The sequence below is a fragment of the Diadema antillarum genome, unplaced genomic scaffold (assembly GCF_040938485.1).
Source record: "Diadema antillarum isolate AM-2024a unplaced genomic scaffold, OU_Dant_1.0 seq00001162_RagTag, whole genome shotgun sequence".
Taxonomy (NCBI): Eukaryota; Metazoa; Echinodermata; class Echinoidea; order Diadematoida; family Diadematidae; genus Diadema; species Diadema antillarum.
In genome coordinates this window covers 792,753-814,977 of record NW_027271971.1, presented here as the reverse complement: position 1 = coordinate 814,977, position 22,225 = coordinate 792,753, and the positions used below count along the sequence as shown (strand labels likewise).

The 22,225-nt window shown below is 39.3% G+C and overlaps 1 protein-coding gene and 1 pseudogene across 1 annotated transcript; one reads left to right on the top strand and one right to left on the bottom strand.

Moving 5' to 3' along the window:
* The first annotated feature begins 2,745 nt into the window (after nt 1–2,745).
* On the top strand, nt 2,746–10,062 carry LOC139744363 (uncharacterized; annotated as a pseudogene).
* Nucleotides 10,063–12,986: 2,924 nt separating this feature from the next.
* On the bottom strand, nt 12,987–21,441 carry LOC139744361 (uncharacterized). Its single transcript, XM_071654803.1, has 2 exons — nt 20,381–21,441; nt 12,987–14,993 (listed from the first exon to the last, which is right to left on the bottom strand). The coding sequence occupies exons 1-2, from the start codon at nt 21,209–21,211 to the stop codon at nt 14,667–14,669; spliced, it is 1,158 nt and encodes a 385-aa protein (XP_071510904.1). The 5' UTR covers nt 21,212–21,441; the 3' UTR covers nt 12,987–14,666.
* Between the last annotated feature and the right edge of the window lie 784 nt (nt 21,442–22,225).

The following is a 22,225-nucleotide window of genomic DNA, read 5'->3' as shown; positions in this document are numbered from 1 at the left end:
CACTTAAGTATCAAAAAACACATGCAAATCAACACATCACATCATTGGTGCCGGAAGCGGGGGGGGGGGGGGGGGGGGGGGGACAGGAAGAGGAAGAAAAAGGAGAAGAGTTGGAAAGAAAATGTTGTATTAATGTACATTGTAACTTAGAAAAATGTGTTATTTTTTTTTGCTCGCTCCCTTTGCTTGCTCACAAAATGAAAGATTATATGTGTAATTTATGCCAGTGCTCGCAACCAGCTCATTCACTTCGCTCCCTCGCTTTCAAATTTCTTTGAAAATTTTTACGCGTCGTATCGCCCCCTGTGTATGCCACTGAGCCCCCTCCCCTTCAAAAAAGGGAGCCCCCCTGGGATGTTTGCCCCCCCCCCCCCCCAATCCAGAATTGCTTCCGGCGCGCCTGCATTACACACAGAGAAAAAGTCACTGACGGTGATCTAAGTTCAGTAGTGAAATTCCAAAACAATGTCAACATTTAAAAATCTAGCTTCCATCGTCAATATGGGGGCTTAGGCACAATATTTCCAGGCCAAAGCATGTGGTGCTTAAGTCTGGTCTTTGAGAACCGGTCGGCTAAAACGTGCTAGGACTTATATTATTATTAAGGGTTAATGAATGGAGCAGCTAATAATAATATATTATGCATGGGGTTTGACATTTAATATGGTCTTCAAACGTAGTAATAGTGTATGTATCACGGGTAAATCGCATTTAGGCAAAGTTTCATTTTGTCTTAAGTGATAACCACTTAGGCTACTTATCAATTAGTCTACTGACCAGTTAGTCTAAAGTCTAAAGTACATTTGGTGTAATGGCCATTTGGTCTAAACTCTATGACCATTTGGTCTAATGACCATTCAGTCTAACGTCTAATTGGTCTGTCCATTCAATCAAGTCTAACACCACTTAGTCTGTTTGCCAGTTGGTCTAGTCACCAGCTTGTCTAATATTTGATTCGTCTAATCATCATTCTGTCTATTATTCATTTTTAGCTCACCTGAGCCAAAGGCTCTTAAAAGTGAACTATTGCGATCGCCCTTCGTCCGGCGTCCGTCGTGCGTCGTCCGTCGTGTGTAAACTTTTTACATTTTCATCTTCTTCTTGAAAACCCTAGGACCGATTTTCATCAAACTTGGCAGGTAGCATCCCTAGGGGGTTAGGAACTTAATTTCTTAAAATGGGCACCATGCCCCACCCAGGGGGCCCCCAGGGGGGCCCAAACCCCCCAAATTAAAGAAATCTGTAAAAATCTTCTTCTCTAGAACCAGAAGTGATAGAGCTAAGTTAATACTATGAGTTAGTACATTGATGACTGTAGTTTCAAGTTTGTTCATGACAGAATCAGGGGTGCCCCCCTTGGGACCCAGGGGAGGGGGTGGGGAGGGGTCCTAATGGGGCCTAAATTGTACATTTTCATCTTCTTCTTGAGAACCCCCATGACCAATTTTCACCAAACTTGGCAGGTAGCATCCCAACGGTTAGGATCTCAATTTGTTTACAAATGGGCACCATACCCAACCCAGGGGCCCCCAGGGGGGCCCAAACCCCAAATGAAGGAATCTTTAAAAAAATCTTCTGTAGAATCAGAAGTTATAGAGCTAAGATAATACTATAAGTGAGTACATTAATGACTGTAGTTTCAAGTTTGTTCATAGCAGATCCAGGGGTGCCCCTCTTTGGGGACGAGGGGGGGTGGGGGGTTGGGAAGGTCCAAATGGGGGCCTGAATTGTACATTTTCATCTTCTTCCTGAAAACCTCATGATGGATTTCGTCAAACTTGGCAGGTAGCATCCCTAGGGGGTCAGGATCTCAATTTATCAAAATGGGCACCATGCCCCACCCAGAGGGCCCCAGGGGGCCCCAATCCCCAAATTAAGGAATCTTAAAAAAATTTGGGCCCTTATTGTACATTTTCATCTTCTACTTGAGAATGCCTGGTCAAATTTTAGTAGAGCTGTGAATAATTTAGATTAGTGACTGCGTGAAAGGTAAACTTGCGATACTCAGGTGAGCGCTAGACCCGCGGGTCTCTTGTAAGTTTCTAATTACCTTTATGTCTAATTCACATTTGAGCTAAACCCACTTTGGCTAATATCCACTTAGGCAACTTATCACTCTGTTGAATAGGCCTAACCATTTAGGCAAAGTTTCATTATGGGGGGTTGAGTGATGCCGAATATCCTCGGCCACGGAGTAAAGGACTGAGCAGGGAAAGGGTTTGGGAGGTTCCAACATGAAGGATAGACTAAATAAGCGGGGGGGGGGGGGGGATGTAGGACCTGTTTTTTTTGCTGCCAGTTAACCACAAAAAATGTTTTCAAACAATACCACAGAGGTACATCCTCATTACTTGAATGAAAACTTTAGGCGATTTGAACCTTTACTCAGAGTATGAACCATATTTCGTTTTTTTATTTTGCGAGCAAGTGAGGCAAGCCAGCTGAAAATTCCACCTTCTAGCTATAAAAAAAAAAATGTTACTTGTCCTCAAAGTACACTCAAGCAATGTAGATAGCTATATAGACATATCTGTACTTAGTTTCTCTTGACATAACAGCTGTCATCCACACAACACTTGTTCACCTTAGTTTGTGTTTATTATTGTGTTTATCTATATCTGAACTTAATTTCTTTTGACATAGCAGCTGTCATCCACAGAACACTTGTTCACCTTAGTTTGTGTTCATTATCATCCATTTGGTGTCTATTTTTGTCATTTCTTGATTGTACAGAGTCGATGAAGGCCAGGGGCCGAAAGCTTGTATAAAATAAAGAAAGGAATTAAGCGCTACGTCAGTTCCCTTATCTCATTCTTTCGCATATATATTACTTTGATTTCGAAATACACATTTCTGTGTGATTTGGTAGAATAACTTGGCAACATAGGCCTACATGTATAATCATCTAATTTTTACAAGCACCTCCATGATTATTAGATTAATGTCTAATTAACACTTTTTTGTTGTTTATTGTAGGTTTATCAAGATGGATTTGTGTGCATTTATGGAGGAAAGAGGCATGGACAGAAGTGTTATAGAACGGATGAGAGAAGAAAAGGTGAGATCAATTTTTGAAATAGTTGGGGGGGGGGGGCACTGTCATTACAAGTTGGACACCATGCTCGTACATGAACTTTCAAAATGGACCCTAAACAAGTAATTAGACTTCATCTCAGAATACCCAAACAAGTATTAATTTTGTCAGGTTTTTCCCACTCTAAACAAGTAAATTAGCTGTTGTAAAAGTATACCTTTTCCCCGATTTTGTCAAGTTTGATATCCTTTTCACTGTATGCGCATACATCATCTGTGAAACACAACCCCTTTTATGTTCTTTTCTGTACGAGCATGGTGTCCGCCTTGTAATGGAAGTGCCCCCCCCCCCCCCCCCCCCCCCCGGGGGGGGGGGGGGGGGATAGTGTCCCTAAGGCTTGTATAGGGGCAGTTATTATGAGAGTGGTATGATATATCTTATCCATGAAATAAACATGAAACATTTGCATTTGTATAGCCAGGGCTCCACACTAACTCTTTTGGTTAGAGGTCCAGACATCCCAGGCTCCCCTTGTATTGGGCTCTGTATTGAAATTGTTCACTTTTGGGCTTCCAGACCTGAAATTTTAGGCGCCCATGTGTTCCGGGTGCCTGCTGATATCAAGCCGTGGTATAGCTAAGGAAATCGTATAAAGCATAAAGGTAAAGCTTTTTATGCCTCCGCCACGAAGTGGTGCCGGAGGCATTATGTTTTCGGGTTGTCCGTCCGTCCGTCCGTCCGTCCGTACATCCGTCCACATTCGTTTACGTGAGAACTTGAGTAATTGTATCCCCCGAACAGAGTTCGGAGGATACTATGGATTTGGCCTCGTTGTGCCGCCGTCTCCGCCGCAGAGATTTTCTTGTGAGCGCTCTACCGGCTGCAGTTCTTTTCGGATCATCTTCAAATTTGGCATATAGGTGTATCATGGTAAAACAAAGAAGCCTATTGTTTTTTGGTGGTGGCGCCCTTGCTTGTTCCGTCTTTATACATGAAAAGGTAAAATTTTTCAGGGTCTGCTTTTGTGCAATAGGGCTCACACCCATAAATATTTCCCCATAGGGATGTGTGTTAAAAATCAAATTTCAAAAAATTCTGTAAAACAGCTGGGAGAAATGAGGTGTTTCAGCTTCACTAACCTGGATAAGTTAGATATACCCTTTCATCCATCAAATTCTCAGGGTGGATAATTCAGTTCAAATTCTGTCCAGGGGTCCGCAAAGCCAGACTACGAGTTCTTATCACTCAAAAAATCACCCATTTTCCGTACACGTACCCAATGAAATATAGTCCCCTCAAATTCCACCAGAAAATCTTTCATCTTCCAACCAAAATGCAACTTGTAGAGGAATTCATACTCAATATCTACAGCTATTCAGTTTTTTGCCAAACTACATCATTGATTTTTAATCAATTTTTTTCTTCATTTATTTTGGTATCTTTGGTACGAATTTGTGAAGGGGCCTGGGGCATTCCCTTGTATTTACGGGTGTGAGCCCTATACCTATTGGTAATGCTGCCCCCACTGTTCTACCTTTTACAGGGTCAAAGGTCACCCTGATCAGGTCAGAATTTGGAAAAGTGCTTATTTATGCAATAACTTGATTATTACTCAATGGATTTTATTTAGACTTGCTAAGGAGGCGTGTGGGTGGTCATTCTACATGTAGGACACAACAGTTTGTGGTGAGGGCGCCCTCAGTGTTCCGACTTGGATGCCATATCACATTTCTTATGTGTGTTCTATCAGCCACATTTCTTGTCCGATTTTCTTCAAATTTGGCATGTAGGTGCATTATGGTGAAATGAAGACACCTATTGTTTTTAGTGGTGGCGCCCTCGCTTGTTCCGTCTCTATACACCAAAAGGTAAATATTTCAGGGTCTGCTTGTGTGCGCGATCCTGACTGTGTTTCTTGACCGATTTTTTTTCAAATTTGGTATGTACATGTAAATGTGTCATAGTCAATTCTACACACCTATACCTATTGGTAATGCTGCCCCCACTGTTCTGCTTTTACAGGGACAAAGGTCACCCTGTTCAGGTCAAAATTTGCAAAAGTGCTTATTTATGCAATAACTTGATTATTACCCAATGGATTTTATTCAGACTTGTAAAGGAGGTGTATGGGTGGTCATTCAACATGTAGGACACAACAGTTTGTGGTGAGGGCGCCCTCAGTGTTCCGACTTGGATGCCAGATCACATTTCTTGTATGTGCTCTATCAGCCACATTTCTTGTCCGATTTTCTTCAAATTTGGCAAGAAGGTGCATTATGGTGCATTATGAAGAAATGAGGACAATATGGATTTGGCCTCGTTGCGCCGCCGCGTCCGCCGCAGAGATTTTCTTGTGAGCGCTCTGCTGGCTGCAGTTCTTCTTAGATCATCTTCAAATTTGGCATGAAGGTGTATTATGGTAAAACAAAGACGCCTTGTAGGAAGCGGGTCCGGCAGCAGCTCCTAGACCACATATACACCAGAGACTGTGTTGTACTGCAATCAGGGGTACTACACACCTACTACAGTGATCACGACCCAGTGTATTTGAAGACTCCTACTAATAACCTGTAGTGGCACAAGGTAAATTCTGTGACAACAACTGAAAAATACCCAAAGTGCAAACATTGGTTCCCAGTTGCCACATTATTCAACAGTTTAGCCTAAAAAAATCATCCAAATGGGGTATGGGGGGTGGGTTCGGGGGATACATGTGCTCGATCGGGTCCCCCGGCCGAGTGCTCTAGTTTTGGCTGGATTTTTACCAAACCTGGTCCAAGTATAAATTATGATGGGGCAATTACTTGATTAGATTTTGGGTGAAATCGGCTAATGGCCAAAGGTCAAAGTTCAAAGTCAAATCATGAAATTTATCCGTCAATGCAATAACTTAAGACTGGAAAGAACAAATTTCCCCAAACCTGGTCCAAAATGATGAAGTGTGATAGGGTAATCACTTGATTAGATATTGAGTGAACTAGGCCAGAGGTCAAATTTCAGAGGTCTAGTGAAATGCTCAAATTTCACCCATTTTCCATATGTTTAAAGTGGCTCCGTGTACTGTCCTGAAACTTGGCATATAATCACCAGATAATGATTATTTGCCCACTACATTAACTTGTGGTCTCACATTGGCAGTATGTACTGCACCTTATGGGAGAAAAAATGTGATACTGCGGAGGCATACCAGTCGCCCTAGCGACATTTCTGGTTTGATGTTTCAATTTTATAATATGTTTCTTTGAATACATAGTTTGAATGCATTTCTTGAGACAGTGTGTAGTTATTAACCGGTATACATGCAGCAATCAAGTAAATATAAAAGACAGCACTCGACAAATCTTGCCCACCTTTGTCAGTGACGTTCATTTTGCACATGGTTAACATGGAATGCTTCTACGTTTTGGCCTTTCCTCAATTAGCCTTGTGCTCTTTTTTGCTGAAAAAAAATTAACTCTTTTTCATATGTATTCTCTCACCTTCTTGTTATTTACAGATTGATGCTTCCATTCTGCTATTGATGGATGAGGATGAGCTCAAGAAGTTTGTGCCACTATTGGGGGATAGACTAGCACTGCGCAAATTTTCAGAAGAAAGCACTCAGAAAGTGTCTACCAGCTCATCAAAGTCTTCCAAAAAAGACTCGCTTCTTTGTAAACTTAGACAGAAATTGGGGATGAAAAGAGATAGGGAGGTTGCTGAAAATAGTAGTGGGTATGAAGATTCTGCAAGTTGTTCCTATGGGAGAGCTCATAAAATGCTAGGGAACAAAAATGCTGAAAGATTGGACAGAAGAATAGATGTCGGATGGATGGACTTTGATCATATGTTAGGCAGATACAGGCAGGTACGTAAGACGAACGGAGGAGGCATCAGATCTCTGTCTGTGTCTAAGCTATGCAAGCCTGCTGAACTGCTACAAATTGTAGAAGACCTCTTCTTCCCGGATGGCATTTCAGCTAAAGGGGAAAAAGAAAACTTTGAATGCTCCTTGGTGGACTTTCGACAGCAGCCTCTTGAAGGAGATGTTGGACAACTCTACAGCAGATCAAAAATGCCAACCCTTAGGTTTTACCTGCGCACAGTGTCCAAAGTACAGGAGCATGGCAAATCTAAGGGCAAGTCAAAGGGCAAGTCAAAGGTCAAGAAGAGGAGGACGGTTCATGTGAGGGATCATGGATATGATACAAGTAGTAGTGAAGCTGATTTGCCTGAAATTTCGCTAAATTCTGGTGAACATTCTACAAGCACCCACTCTTCATCTTCATCTGTATGTTGTCTGGAAGATGACATCACCAAGTCCAGCACCTTATTTTCGGGATTGAAGGAACTTGCAGACTCACCAACTATTTCATTTGGGCCATCGCACTCTACTCCGGTGCAGGAACAGCTCGATGTCACGATTAGGGACCCAGTTAACTCATTGCCAGCTGAACAGATATTGGCTGAAGTCATTACTGATGAGCCAACTGTATATGTAGAGCTGGTTGAAGAACAGACAAATGACTTTCCAACTAACCAAACACAATTTTAAGTTCTCCTCATTCGAAGAAGTTGTTTAATAACAGATATGATGAATGCTTTTTCGGACGAAAGCATACTGAAGGCTAATATTGTTGTCCATATGATTCTACAAAATGGGGATCTAGAGAAGGGCCAGGGTAACGGAGTATATAAGGATGCTATAACCCAATTTTGGGACGAGGTGTATGAACAGATGACAAGTGGAGACTCTTCAAGGATACCTGTCTTGAGACATGATTATGGGGAGAAGGAATGGCAGGCACTAGGACGCATCATCACAAAAGGCTGGTTGGACCACAAGTACTTTCCCATCAGGTTGGCACAAGACTTTATGGTTAATGCAATCTGGGGATCCACGTTCTGTAATGGTGACATGGTGGAGGCCTTCCTAAGTTTGCTCCCAGAATCAGAAAAGGAAGTCGTGAAATCAGCACTTAGCAATTTCCCCGAAGACAATGAAGAGCTCATTGACATCCTGAGTGGCTATGATTGTCGAAAGGTACCAACAAACGAAAACTTCAGCTGCCTCCTTTCAGAGTTGGGCCATAAGGAAATCATCCAAAAGCCAATGTACATTGCTGACTGCATGAGACCAGTCCTTCAAAACCTTCAGAATGAGCTGACCCAGGAAAGCTTAAGTGAAATATATGCTTCACTGTATCCGACATCGAAAAAAGTGATTGACAAGTTGGAGTTCTCAAGGGATCTCTCACCCAATGAGCAGGCGGTATCAACGTACCTGAAGAAGTACTTGCGGTCACTAAACCAAGGCATGCTGAGAAGATTTCTTAGGTTCTGTACAGGATTAGATATTCTCTCTAACTCAGATAACACCCTGTGGGGAAAGGGTATCAAGCATTACACTATGGCTTAAACACTAAAGGACACAATGTCTGGTTTCACAACACCCTGTGGGTAAAAGGTTTCAAGCATTACACTGTGGTTTAAACACTAAAGAACACAATGTCAGGTTTCACAACACCCTGTGGGGAAAAGGTTTCAAGCATTACACTATGGTTTACTTTAAACACTAAAGAATACAATGTTCAGTTTCACAACAGCCTGTTCCTTGGATGGTCTCCAGAGGAGGCCCATTGGCCACACTTGTGGTAACGTGATAGAATTGCCATCCACCTATGATAACTACGTAGAGTTTAGACAGGAGTTTAATCACATTCTACATAGTGGTCTATGGGTTATGGATGCTCTTTAAATACTTTTCAAGGAAAGGAGCTATACTCAAGAATGTTGTGCAGAATTACAAACTGCTAGGTTGAATGTGGAAGAGAGTCACATAATCTTGAATGAAATACTCTTTTTATTGTTTCACAAAACCTATCACTGGGTAATATTTGTTTTATAAGGTTTGAATATGATTGACTTTTTTTATCAGACTGCATGGTCATTGTTGATTAAACAGGGTATATTCATATCAGACTCCTTTTTAGGGTTATGGTTACAATTATTTTACCTTTGTCACGGTAATCTGACAGCTCTTCTGTGCTCGGAGACGAAGTGGGGACTATAATTTTACGTGTGACCTGAGAAAGAAGCAGAATCGTATGTATATGGTAATAAAGGCTTTGGAATGATATGTATTTTCAAAGCCTTTGTAGGTTTCATCTTATGGTGATTGAACATACCATTGTTCAAGATCAGCGCTCTAGTTGTGTATTTGGTTTGTGTTGAGGGTTTTGACTGTAACAGTTTGCCAAAGTTAATGTTATAGTGGTTATTTTAAAGGAAGGTTTTACTACCATTTAGGGGTCGAAGTTAAAAGATCAATGCTCATTTTTAATGAAAATATCTACATGTTTATACTGGGTCTAAGTATTACCTCAGAAATGGACTTTAATCTAAGTATCATGGAATGATAAATTACTGGTAAACTTTATTATTTGATCCAAGATTCAAAGTCAAAGGTCACAAAAGTCAATTTACACCAAAAAAAAAAAAATGACACGTTTGGGGGCTATTTCAGTATTGGTGTAATTGCTAGGAATGGCAAGGCTGTTGGCAACATAATTGTTTGTGCAGGTACAGTGTTTTCACAGATGGCGGAGGCCTATGTATCTGTAGTTTTTAATGTACATGTATGACTGTGCACAATTCAACCATAGGAGGGGTTGTCAATAGGATATCTTGAAATATTGATTTATATGCCATTGTTTCATATTTCATGTTTCAAGGGGAATGGTATGTATACGATTTAGTAATAAAGGCTTTGGAATGATGTGTATTTTTCGAAAGGTTTCGTAGGTTTGATCTTATGGTGATTGCACATACCATTGTTTAAAATCAGCACTCTAGTTGCGTATTTGGTTTGTGTTGATGTTTATATTTTTATCTAAGGTTTTGGCTGTAACAGTTTGCCATAGTTAATGTTATATTGGTTATTTTAGAGGAAGGTTTTATTACCATATAGGGATCAAAGTTAAAAGATCAATGCTCATTTTAATGAAAAGTTTTACAGTTTTATACTGGGTCTAAGTACTACCTCAGAAATGGACTTTGCTTTAAGTATCATGGGGAAAAGGATATCAAGCATTACACTGACGTTTTTGCTTAATCAACTGTGGAGTGTTAGTGTTACTTGTTGTTTACAGCAACAGTTCTTGGTTGTCCCTGAGCAGAGCATGGATGCCTCGGATTCTTCTTGTTTGGATGGTTGGGCGGCTGACAAGTTCTCGATCAGGTTCTGGATCCTCTTCTGGATCCTCCTCTTCACTAGACTCATGTTCACCGTCATTCTGCTCCTCGTCGTTTTCCTCGCCTTGCTGAGCTGTGCACAGTGTGGCGTGAGTAGTTGATAGCCTGTGCCTGAAATCTTGTGGCACAACCCACATGCCGAAAAATGGGTAGTCGTGATGATCTTCTGGCCGGTTGTCCAGGAGGCCGGAGTCCTTCAGCTTCACGCACTTGGCTCCAACGTTAATTCCTGGGGGTTTAGAATAAATAGAAAACATTTATAAGTTTTATATGTTTGAAACCATAACATGATATATAGAGCTTAAATGTCCATTAACATCAAATATATATGAAATACATGTAATATATCCTTCTTTAGGATCTTAATAATTCTTACTAACCTCGGCGTTCTCTGTAATCCTTCCATGATAGAAATGGGTGCCAAGAGTCCCCCTGGTGGCGCCTCTGCCGCTCCCTATGACAGAGTAGTGTCAGACAGACAAACAAGTCGTATCCTTCGCCGTCTCCTTCCTCGTCTTCCGACAACGCCTTCGCTATTTCGAGCGCCATCTGTGTGTCCACATCTGATGGTTTGAGGCTTCTGAGACTAGGCATCTGCCTGACTGTTGTTTTGCACGATGCTACGTCTTCTACGACATGTGTAATTCTTCTTTCCATGGTGTTGCCTTCCACACGGGTGAATCTGGAATAGAAAAGTAAATAAGATTGTAATGAATGACAACATAATTTTGCGCCAGAAATGTTACATTAATCCAATTTTGTTGAAGTGATATAACTGTTTCTTATGAATTTCACAATTATTATAACTTGTTGAATTGTTCTTTTGTTACTGTTATACCAATAATAAAGATATGACTTACCGACTTCCTCTGGTTGTCTGGAAGATGGGGGTCATTTGATGGAATGCCGTTATGTTGTTTTCGGTCACGAAGGCACGTGCTACTTCTGGGGGACTGTAAAATAAAAGAAAATAAGCATTAGAAAATGGAAAGAACATTAAGTGATAAACAAAATTAACTGTAGAGTAATTGTTTATTGCCAACGAAACAATAAGAAAAAAAATAATTACCTTTGGTTTGTCGTAGCTACAATGCTCTTGAAGATGGCACCTATCAAGGCTGCAGGTCCCTTCTTTTCTCTCTTCAGCATTAGCATCCGCGACAGCTCAATCTCATCTATCGCTCTCTGTGTGCTTCCCATGATGTTCTGGTTGGCGGCAGAGTATGTGGCTTGGATGAAAGTAGCCTCACCTGCCCAGCTACACCCCACTCGAAGCATAAGTTGAAACAGAAACTTGATCCTGGATTCAGCTGATGCGCCACACTCTATGCAATCTGCAATACAGAAAGATGAAGTTATCATTTGATAAAGATTGTGTTCTATTTGGTTAATAAAAATTTATGTTTGCAATAAATCTGAATTATATATATTACTATCAAATTTTTATGTAGTATATATTTGTTACAATATATTAATTTGTAGCAGAGATTGAACCAAAAAATTAATCATTCTGTAAGAATAGTATAAATGGATTATAATCAAATAAAACACATTACATGTTGTATATATTGAATAAAACTAGCTATAAGCAAGGTAAATTGATAATTTACTTACATCGGTCCATGTTCTCGATAGCCCACTCGATGGGCCATGAATCAACCGCCAAATGGGTTGCCACCGTTTTGGCTAGCGTCTTCGCCGCATTTGGGTGTCTCAGGCTGTGATTAACATGGTTCATGGTCCAGCTTCTTGGGTTCCCATCTGAGTCCCCTATTGTGGAGCCTAGGGCTTCTTTCAGCAGTGAATAGTCCAAGCGCTGGACTGCTCCGTCCATGAAGTACGTCACGTAGGCTAGAGCAGCTGCCCTTTTGTTGATGCATGTCTCGTCTCTTGCGCTGGCATCTGTTAAGTTCGCTACGTGCTCCAGGATCATCGGGTCAATTGGGTCAGTCAACACTAGAACCTCCCTGCGGATCCACATTTGGATGAGGGCTCTTGGGTCGATATTGGTGAAACGGTCTTTGAGCACCACCTGGATTGGAAAAAAATGTTTAAAGAATTGTCTCAAATAGCAATAACATTTATTATCATCGAAAGGTAGCAATACAACTAAATATTATATACCGGTAAATTGAAATAATTTCATACTTTCTCTACGACCAATTATATGTATTACTATTGAAATGTATAAAACCAAATATTTCTTAATAGTAACATTGCACAGTGGAAGATGTTTTATAATGAACTCACCTCTATTCTCATCCGTGTGCCCTCGAGTTGCACTGCCCGAACCGATCCCTTCATGGAGGCCTGGAGAAGACTTAATCGTTGGTCAAGCTGATGGTATGGATGCTCTCCTCCTGAGATAACCGTTGCCAGAAGAAGTCCTCTTGTGTTCTTCCCTTGGCGGAGACTTGGTGGTCGGGAATGCATCAAGACCGGGTGATAACATCTTATTTCCTGAATCATGTTACACTGTGTGGCAGCTTTCGTCTGGAATTTGAAAAAAAAAAAAAAAAACATGAAAATGTTATACACTAACTGCAATGGAGCATGGAATGATATATTACTGGTAAACTTTATTCTTTGATCCAAGATTCAAAATCAAAGGTCACAGAAGTCAATTTACACCAATAGATATGACACATTTTGGGGTTATTTCAGTATTGGTGTAATTGTTAGGGATGGCAATGTTGTTTCAGTAGGGTTGTACCAACCATTTCCCACAATATTAGTGTAAGCGGTAAAATGTGTTCATAAAACATCTACATGTAGTTTATACAGTGGAAACTCGGTAAAAAGAGATCTGATATAACAAAACTCCTGATAAAAAAGATGTAAAAATTCGGTCCCAGCTCTCTATAACTTATTGTTTAATAAACCTGCTATATAAACTAGATTACTGCTATAACAAGGTACATGTATTTTTGATGGTCCCTAGCACCTCGTTATACTGAGTTTCCATTGTATACACATGTATTTAAAGCAGAAAAATAAAAAAACAATTAATAATATTTCTCCGGGACTGTCTTATATAAGTTTGGGTGAGATATGAGGACTCAAATATAAGCATATGTACATGAACTTGCCACAATCAAAACACTTCAAATAAAACATTTTCATTCAGCTTGTTATGTCATTAACTGTCGTTCATATTTAACACCGAATAAACAAGAACACTCCCGTCTCAGTAAAGTATATTTTTATTGTAAGATAGTAGCCTTTGAAAGAAATTAATTCAAGAACTCAGGATAATGAACAAATAGCATTACCGTAAAAAACGTAAGCATCAGTTTGGCATTGTGATATGATATCACTTTTTATCAAAGTTATTATAAAGTCCTTTATACAAATATAGGAACACTTATTGCTACCCTCTGTTATTCATGAAGAAATAGAAATATGGATAATACTAAACACAACAAAAAATGTTTACCCCCAAATGAAAGTAGCATAACTTTTGAACGGTGTTTAGTAACAAAATTTGCAGATAGTCTTAATAAACTCTTCTCAAAGCATGTGTGCAAAAATGAGCATGATTTTAATTGTAACGCCTGAATGGTCACACATGAAACAAAAAAATACCACTTTTTTAAAATCACATATGAATCCATTTTGGGGATAAAAACTGAACAAATAATGGGTAAAACCTATACTTGGATGGATGTGTATTAGTGTCTTTTTGTTATGTTATCAATTATCACACTCTATCCTACTAATCTAGGCACTTTTTACGATCCGATTGCAAAATTGACTTTTTTTTTTGGCGAAAAATGCACTTCCCAATATTTTCACGAAAATCAAGCTTAACCCACCAAAAGGCGTTAAAAAGAGTTGCTTTCCTTGAAAATATGTCCATCCATGCGCAAAACTAATGGTCAGATGAATAGGAGTCTGAAGATTGGTATAAAAGCAAAATTTTTACTTTTATTGTACACGAGAACCATAATTTTAATAATTTTTGGTACATATGGTGCTCGTAAAAATACCCTTGTGACTTTTAAAAAGTGACATTTTTTCTTGACCATTGTTCATTCATGAATATAGGATTATGCTGATTTTTACACATACGATAACAATATAGTTGATTAATATCACCTGCAAATTTTGTTACTTGACACTTCCCCGTTAAAAAGTTATGTCACTTTCCTTAGGGGGTAAAAACTTTTTTGTTGTGTTTATATGCAGATCATTTTAAGCAATGTGGTGAATATGTGAATTAAAAATAACCGGATCAGACGCTTCAGTCTTCTAGTCTTCTTTGAAGAGAGAAAAGATGTCATTATGGGGAAAGATATGAATAAGTCTTGGTTGCTGATCCAAGCACTGTAGAAAAATATCTACTTGTGTTTTTCATCTAATATCAAAATACACATGCAATTAATGCAAAATACTCTGATTAAATCATCCTCAGCAAGTGCATTCTCAAAGTATGATATAGGTTCAGTCCTTCTTCGCTATTCTGCGGTACAGGTAGTTGTTCTTCAGTCATCAGGATCGAGCAAAGGTCAAATATGTCTCTGTCACAAGGGTACTGACTTTTGAAAGTACATTCTTCCTCGCATACTTCAACCTCATCGTTTTCCAACGGGACAAGAAAATCCTGTGTTCCATACACCTGGGGTGTCCTGTACATCACGTTGGGGCGACCAAATGGTCCACACTGGTTCCTTGATTGGCTGATTCTATGAGCGTTCCATTCCTTAGCAACCTTGTCCAGTTCTTCCTGTTCCATATACAAAGAAGAAGAAAATAATAAATATTAGTATTATATATAAATATTTGATAAAAATATACTTTTTCATTTCTTTAAGGATTTATCGCTAACATATTTTAAGAGATTTCAGCTGACAAGTATCGTCAGTTATGGAGTGGGTTATCCATGGTGAAGTACTGAGAAAATATCAAAACCCTCCAATGGCGTAGGTAGGATTTCATTTCAGGGGGGCGGTAAGGATGAGCACGCGAAGCGTGCAAATTACATACCGCGCGCCCTAGGGGGAGGTTGCAGGGAGGGGGGGGGGGGGGTTAACTCTCGCGTTTTTATATTAAGCAACGTAATGATAATAATCATAATCACAATAATAATAATAATAATAATTATAGTAATGATAACAACAACTGGATTTTATGGCGTCTTTTCCAGATAGACCAGGAGCTGGCTGCTGGTCAATTTACCCCATCAAGCCCAAAAGGTTTGACCCCTCAAAGTTACTGGGGCCACCCCCCTCATTACAAAACTGGGCGTCAGCCTGATACCTGAGGGCGGGGTCGTCCCCCAGGGACCCCCCCCCCCCCAAAAAAAAAAATGGCCCCCGGCGGGTGTAATTTACCCCATGGAGCCCATGGACCAAACCTGGTCTAAAAGAATGGCCTAGGGGTGTACATAATAAAAATATAAAAACTGACAAAATATCTGGTCGGGAAAGGGGTTGCCAGACCCTCCCCCCCTGGGCCCCCCCTGGCGGGTGTAATTTACCCCACGCAGCCCATGCACCAAACTTGGTCCAATGAAAGTATTATGGGTGCATGTACACAATGAAAATATAAAAACTGACACGATATCTGGTTGGGAAAGGGGTTGCCAGATCCCCTCACCCCCCCCCCCCCACCACCGCCCATTACACCCCTTCGTGGGTTTAATTTAGCCAACAGCACCCATGGTTCAAATTTGGCTGGGGGAAAGTAGGCCCCATTATGGGTGTGCAAAAAATAAAGATAAAAGCTGACAAAATATCTCACAAAGAGTAATCAAACATATCCCCTACCTTTGCTACCCCCCCCCCCCCCCCCCATTTTTTAGGGTGAAGGGCCTATACGGTTTGGAGAGGTATAAATGAGTGTGTCATAAAAAGTAATGGAACTTCTTGAATTAAGATGAAGTTATGACAACAGAAGCATTGTGTGTGACATATATCCACATGCCCCATCCCACTCCCTCCCCCAAAAGAATGGAGTTATCGATATCCACACTAGAAACATACTCAGACAGTGCAGACCTTTGCCTAGCAGCTCATTTCCACCCATCCACACAAGTCATGATAAAAACTGCCAAATTTCCCATATAAAAGCCTTTTGCTTTTAAATGCCATCAACTTCCAGCTGTGTGGTAGTGCATTATACCTTGAGCACATGCCTTTACCTTATAGTGTGCATGTATGCAAACCTCAAATTCATGCAGCTTGAACTCCCAATTCCATTGATCTTATCTGCCGTAAGATAAAAATCATCAAAATTTCATAAAGATTCCCGGATCACTACCAAAATTTATATTTATCATCTGTTTTTAAAATGTAATTGTGTTATTATCATCTTTTTATACAAGTTTCATCCAAATGTGTTCTCAACCTTTCAAGTTGTTTTGCATACAAACAATACTGTAATGCAGACAATACTAAATAAAGTAACATAAAACCTCAAGTGGCAGAAATAATCACAACTGTATCCAACATCCTACAGTTCAACTGTGTTACCATGCATGTGGAGCAAGCTCATGTACAACAGTACAAGAAACTGTATACCTGTGATACAAAATTGTACATGCAGTGGGTGCATAGGCCATAGTGTGGTTAATTGCATGCATATATTTGTATGTTGTATACATTTTACTTGTTGCATGCAATTATACATTTCGAAGATTGGCAACATGTGTATCATCAGTCTGCAAACAATAAAAAGGCGGTGTTTTCCTGACCTTGGTAAGTGAACTGGGCTTTCCTATTGTAGGTACTATACTGGTAGGCCCCTATGACAGTAGTACATGTATTTCATCACTGGATGACAATTGGTGTCAGTAACAGAGCAACAAAGAAAGGTCAAGAGTCTAGATCTTGGACTAGATCTAAGTCTCAAATATGCTATGATATGGCTAGATATCTAACGTTAGACCTATATTTCCTATACATGCTATAGCTTGTAGAGTACCTAGTACTATTTGGCGAAACCAAAATGAACTGGAACAGGGGATGGATTATCAGCGAGATGTAGTGTATTATGAGTCATAACTGAAAAACCAATAAATAGAACATCAATGTTCTCAGCCTATATAGGTTTAAGTGTCAAAAGTGTGCATTGCTTTAAATTTGCATAGAACACTTAAACCCTGAATTTGTTAAAGTCACTGCACTTCCTATCATTCATAGCTAGAGTCAAAAAGGCAGAATTATACTACATTTCAATTTCTCTATCTAATAGACAACTTTGACTTTAGGATTAGAAATAGCCTTATTAATAGCTATATGTATCATAAGTGTTGAAGATGCAGATGTTCCAGTGAATGAATACTTGCAGAATTGGGTATGAAGATTAGGCAAATAATCTGAAACTCTCTTTGAATATAGCAAAAGAAATAACAAACTGCCTGACTAAAGTTGCAAATATTGTGATGTCAATAACAGTCTAACAGTACATGCAGCATGTCTACCATGCTAGAAACATGGACAGAGAGCCTTAATGAAGAGCTGTGACCAAATGAAGCCTCAAATTGCTTAAATTGCAAATCAAAACCATTGGTAGTAAGATAATATTTTAAATACCTGCAAAAATATAGGAATCTGTACCAAAGGTCATTAACTTACACCTCTGTTAGAACCAAAGCTATAATTGTGCATTGCTACAGTATTTATGCTCAACTCTGAGTTTGTTTACACTGATGTATGAGGCGAAAGTACATATAAGCTTGCTTTCACTTCAGTTGTTTGTTTTCTATACCTTGTGCAGCTCTCATAGTTTACAGGTATAAACCTCTGTTGGTTGTCAATGAGTCTGCACAAAGACTACTACATGCACCACACTGGCACTGCAGCCTCTTCTGGGAGAGGCTACAACACAGGGACAGTTTGTTATTTCTTTTGCTATATTAAAAGAGAGTTTCAGATTATTTGCCTAATCTTCACACCCAATTCTGCAAGTATTCATTCACTGAAACATCTGCATCTTCAACACTTTACACATATAGCTATTAATAAGGCTATTTCTAATCCTAAAGTCAAAGTTGTCTATTAGATAGAGAAATTGAAATGTAGTATTTTGCCTTTTTGACTCTAGCTATGAATGATAGGAAGTGCAGTGACTTTAACAAATTCAGGGTTTAAGTGTTCTATGCAAATTTAAAGCAATGCACACCTTTGACACTTTAACCTATATAGGCTGAGAACATTGATGTTCTATTTATTGGTTTTTCAGTTATGACTCATGATACACTACATCTCGCTGATATAAATCCATCCCCTGTTCCAGTTCATTTGGTTTCCCCAAATAGTACTAGGTATACTCTACAAGCTATAGCATGTATAGGAAATATAGGTCTAACGTTAGATAACTAGCCATATCATAGCATATTTGAGACTTAGATCTAGTCCAAGATCTAGACTCTTGACCTTTCTTTGTTTGCTCTGTTACTGACACCAATTGTCATCCAGTGATGAAATACATGTACTACTGTCATAGGGGCCTACCAGTATAGTACCTACAATAGGAAAGCCCATCAGTTCACTTACCAAGGTCAGGAAAACACCGCCTTTTTATTGTTTGCAGACTGATGATACACATGTTGCCAATCTTCGAAATGTATAATTGCATGCAACAAGTAAAATGTATACAACATACAAATATATGCATGCAATTAACCACACTATGGCCTATGCACCCACTGCATGTACAATTTTGTATCACAGGTATACAGTTTCTTGTACTGTTGTACATGAGCTTGCTCCACATGCATGGTAACACAGTTGAACTGTAGGATGTTGGATACAGTTGTGATTATTTCTGCCACTTGAGGTTTTATGTTACTTATATATAGTATTGTCTGCATTATTGTTTGTATGCAAAACAACTTGAAAGGTTGAGAACATAATTGGATGAAACTTGTATGAAAAGATGATAATAACACAATTACATTTTAAAAACAGATGATAAATATAAATTTTGGTAGTGATCCGGGAATCTTTATGAAATTTTGATGATTTTTATCTTACGGCAGATAAGATCAATGGAATTGGGAGTTCAAGCTGCATGAATTTGAGGTTTGCATACATGCACACTAAAGGTAAAGGCATGTGCTCTAATAATGCACTACCACACAGCTGGAAGTTGATGGCATTTAAAAGCAAAAGGCTTTTATATGGGAAATTTGGCAGTTTTTAGCATGGGATTGTGTGGATGGGTGGAAATGAGCTGCTTGGCAAAGGTCTGCACTGTCTGAGTATGTTTCTAGTGTAGATATCGATAACTCCATTCTTTTGGGGGAGGGAGTGGGATGGGGCATGTGGATATATGTCACACACAATGCTTCTGTTGTCATAACTTCATCTTAATTCAAGTAGTTCCATTTATTACTTTTTATGACACACTCATTCATACCTCTCCAAACCGTATAGGCCCTTCACACTAAAAAATGGGGGGGGGGGGTAGCAAAGGTAGGGGATATGTTTGATTACTCTTTGTGAGATATTTTGTCAGCTTTTATCTTTATTTTTTGCACACCCATAATGGGGCCTACTTTCCCCCAGCCAAATTTGATCCATGGGTGCTGTTGGCTAAATTAAACCCACGAAGGGGTGTAATGGGCGGTGGTGGTGGGGGGGGGGGGGGGGGGTGAGGGGATCTGGCAACCCCTTTCCCAACCAGATATCGTGTCAGTTTTTATATTTTCATTGTGTACACCCATAGTACTTTCATTGGACCAAGTTTGGTGCATGGGCTGCGTGGGGTAAATTACACCCGCCAGGGGGGGCCCAGGGGGGAGTTTTGTAATGAGGGGGGTGGCCCCAGTAACTTTGAGGGGTCAAACCTTTTGGGCTTGATGGGGTAAATTGACCAGCAGCCAGCTCCTGGTCTAAGAGGATACAAGGCGCTATTTTCCAGCTATCCCGTGACATAAGATTGATTGTGATTGGTTTAAAAAGGGGCCCTTTTCAAATTTTATGTTTAGTGCACAATGTTGGTAAAAGTTGAGCCATGAAATATAAATTTATTTTATTTTGTTATTTTGGGATGAATGCAGAACATACCTCCATCCAAATATTAAAGGCTTAAGTGAGCTATTGGGATCGCTCGACCTCGACCAACACTTCTAGAGCTCGTTAACAGCATGAACACATATCAATTTACCTGAATTAGATTCATGAAACAAAACTGCAGCAGTGACTTGTCCAGGTGATCTCCAGTAAAGTGACCTTGATCTTTCACTTGTCCAAACATGTTCAGCCAGAACTGTATAGAGTGCTTTCTAAGGACGCCCCACCAACTCTCTATTCTTTGGTTATGCTGGCTCGTTCCTTGCATAAAACTCTTTTCAGACGCAAGTGGGTCGTCACCATTTCTGCGCAGAAATTGTTGCATTTGGCGGACAGTGTTATTCTCTGTTCCAAAATCTGATCGAATGACACGAGGACATCCCATCTCTTTCCTAACCGTTTGCATGTAGTATCCAGCTATTACTCTGGGATTACTGTTTGTCGTGTAAGCTTCTAGCCAAACTACCTTCCTTGAATAGCCATCTACACATCCATTAATGCAGATTCCAAAAGGTTTCAATTTGTCATAGGAGTCTAGATGCCATATAAAGTTTGGTCCCCGTCCTCGATATAAACGCCTTCGTAGCCTTCTACGTGATCGGTATTCAAGACCTATTGGGTCTAACACTCCGAGTAGATGCCGAACAGTTTCTTTGTCAATGTTGATACCATTTTGGATGCATTTCAGGTGCATCCACCGATAACCATGTAAGCTCCCTGAACTCTGAAGTTCCTGTAGAATAAAGCAAGCTACATCTAACTCATCAGTATGGTTTTTACGACGATAAAGACCAAGGTCTCGCAACTTTCTGTTCAGTGTTCGTTTGCTTATCGCTACATTGTGATTGAACAAAAGAGAAGCAATGATTTCGTTGTAGTTATATCCTAAATTAAAGTAATTCCGAACCAAGCCTGCACATTCCATTCAACCACAAGAAGTTCCTCTTCCAAAGGATCGTGAGATACATTGAAAATGTAAAAAGGTATAGCTATAATGCAGCTCCAGATGTCCTGTCCTGCACGCTTGACCGGCCATCAGTAATGGTTATGTATTTGTAACAACGTGATTTTCGTTAATAGAACGTAACATGCAGACTACGGTAATCTGTTTAAACAGATTAGAAGAAATACCGTAATCTGTTTAAACAGATTAGAAGAAATACTGTAATCTGTTTAAACAGATTATGGTATTTCTTCTAATCTGTTATTACAGATTATAATCTGTTATAACAGATTAGTAGAATTACCGTAATCTGTTATAACAGATTATAATCTGTTTAAACAGATTAGAAGAAATACCGTAATCTGTTTAAACAGATTAGTAGAAATACCGTAATCTGTTATAACAGATTATAATCTGTTTAAACAGATTAGAAGAAATACCGTAATCTGTTTAAACAGATTAGTAGAAATACCGTAATCTGTTATAACAGATTATAATCTGTTTAAACAGATTAGTTGAAATAATGTAATCTGTTTAAACAGATTAGAAGAAATACTGTAATCTGTTTAAACAGATTATGGTATTTCTTCTAATCTGTTATTACAGATTATAATCTGTTATAACAGATTAGTAGAATTACCGTAATCTGTTATAACAGATTATAATCTGTTTAAACAGATTAGAAGAAATACCGTAATCTGTTTAAACAGATTAGTAGAAATACCGTAATCTGTTATAACAGATTATAATCTGTTTAAACAGATTAGTTGAAGTAATGTAATCTGTTTAAACAGATTAGAAGAAATACCGTAATCTGTTTAAACAGATTAGTAGAAATACCGTAATCTGTTATAACAGATTATAATCTGTTTAAACAGATTAGAAGAAATACCATAATCTGTTTAAACAGATTAGAAGAAATACCGTAATCTGTTTAAACAGATTAGAAGAAATACCGTAATCTGTTTAAACAGATTAGTAGAAATACCGTAATCT

Bases quoted from the DNA above. Each gene is read 5' to 3' on its own strand.
- LOC139744361 (XM_071654803.1), bottom strand. From the start codon at position 21,211: ATGGAATGTGCAGGCTTGGTTCGGAATTACTTTAATTTAGGATATAAC. The intron at 14,994-20,380 runs GTAAATTGATAT...TATATGGAACAG, and splicing joins GTTTCATGAATCTAATTCAG to GAAGAACTGGACAAGGTTGC.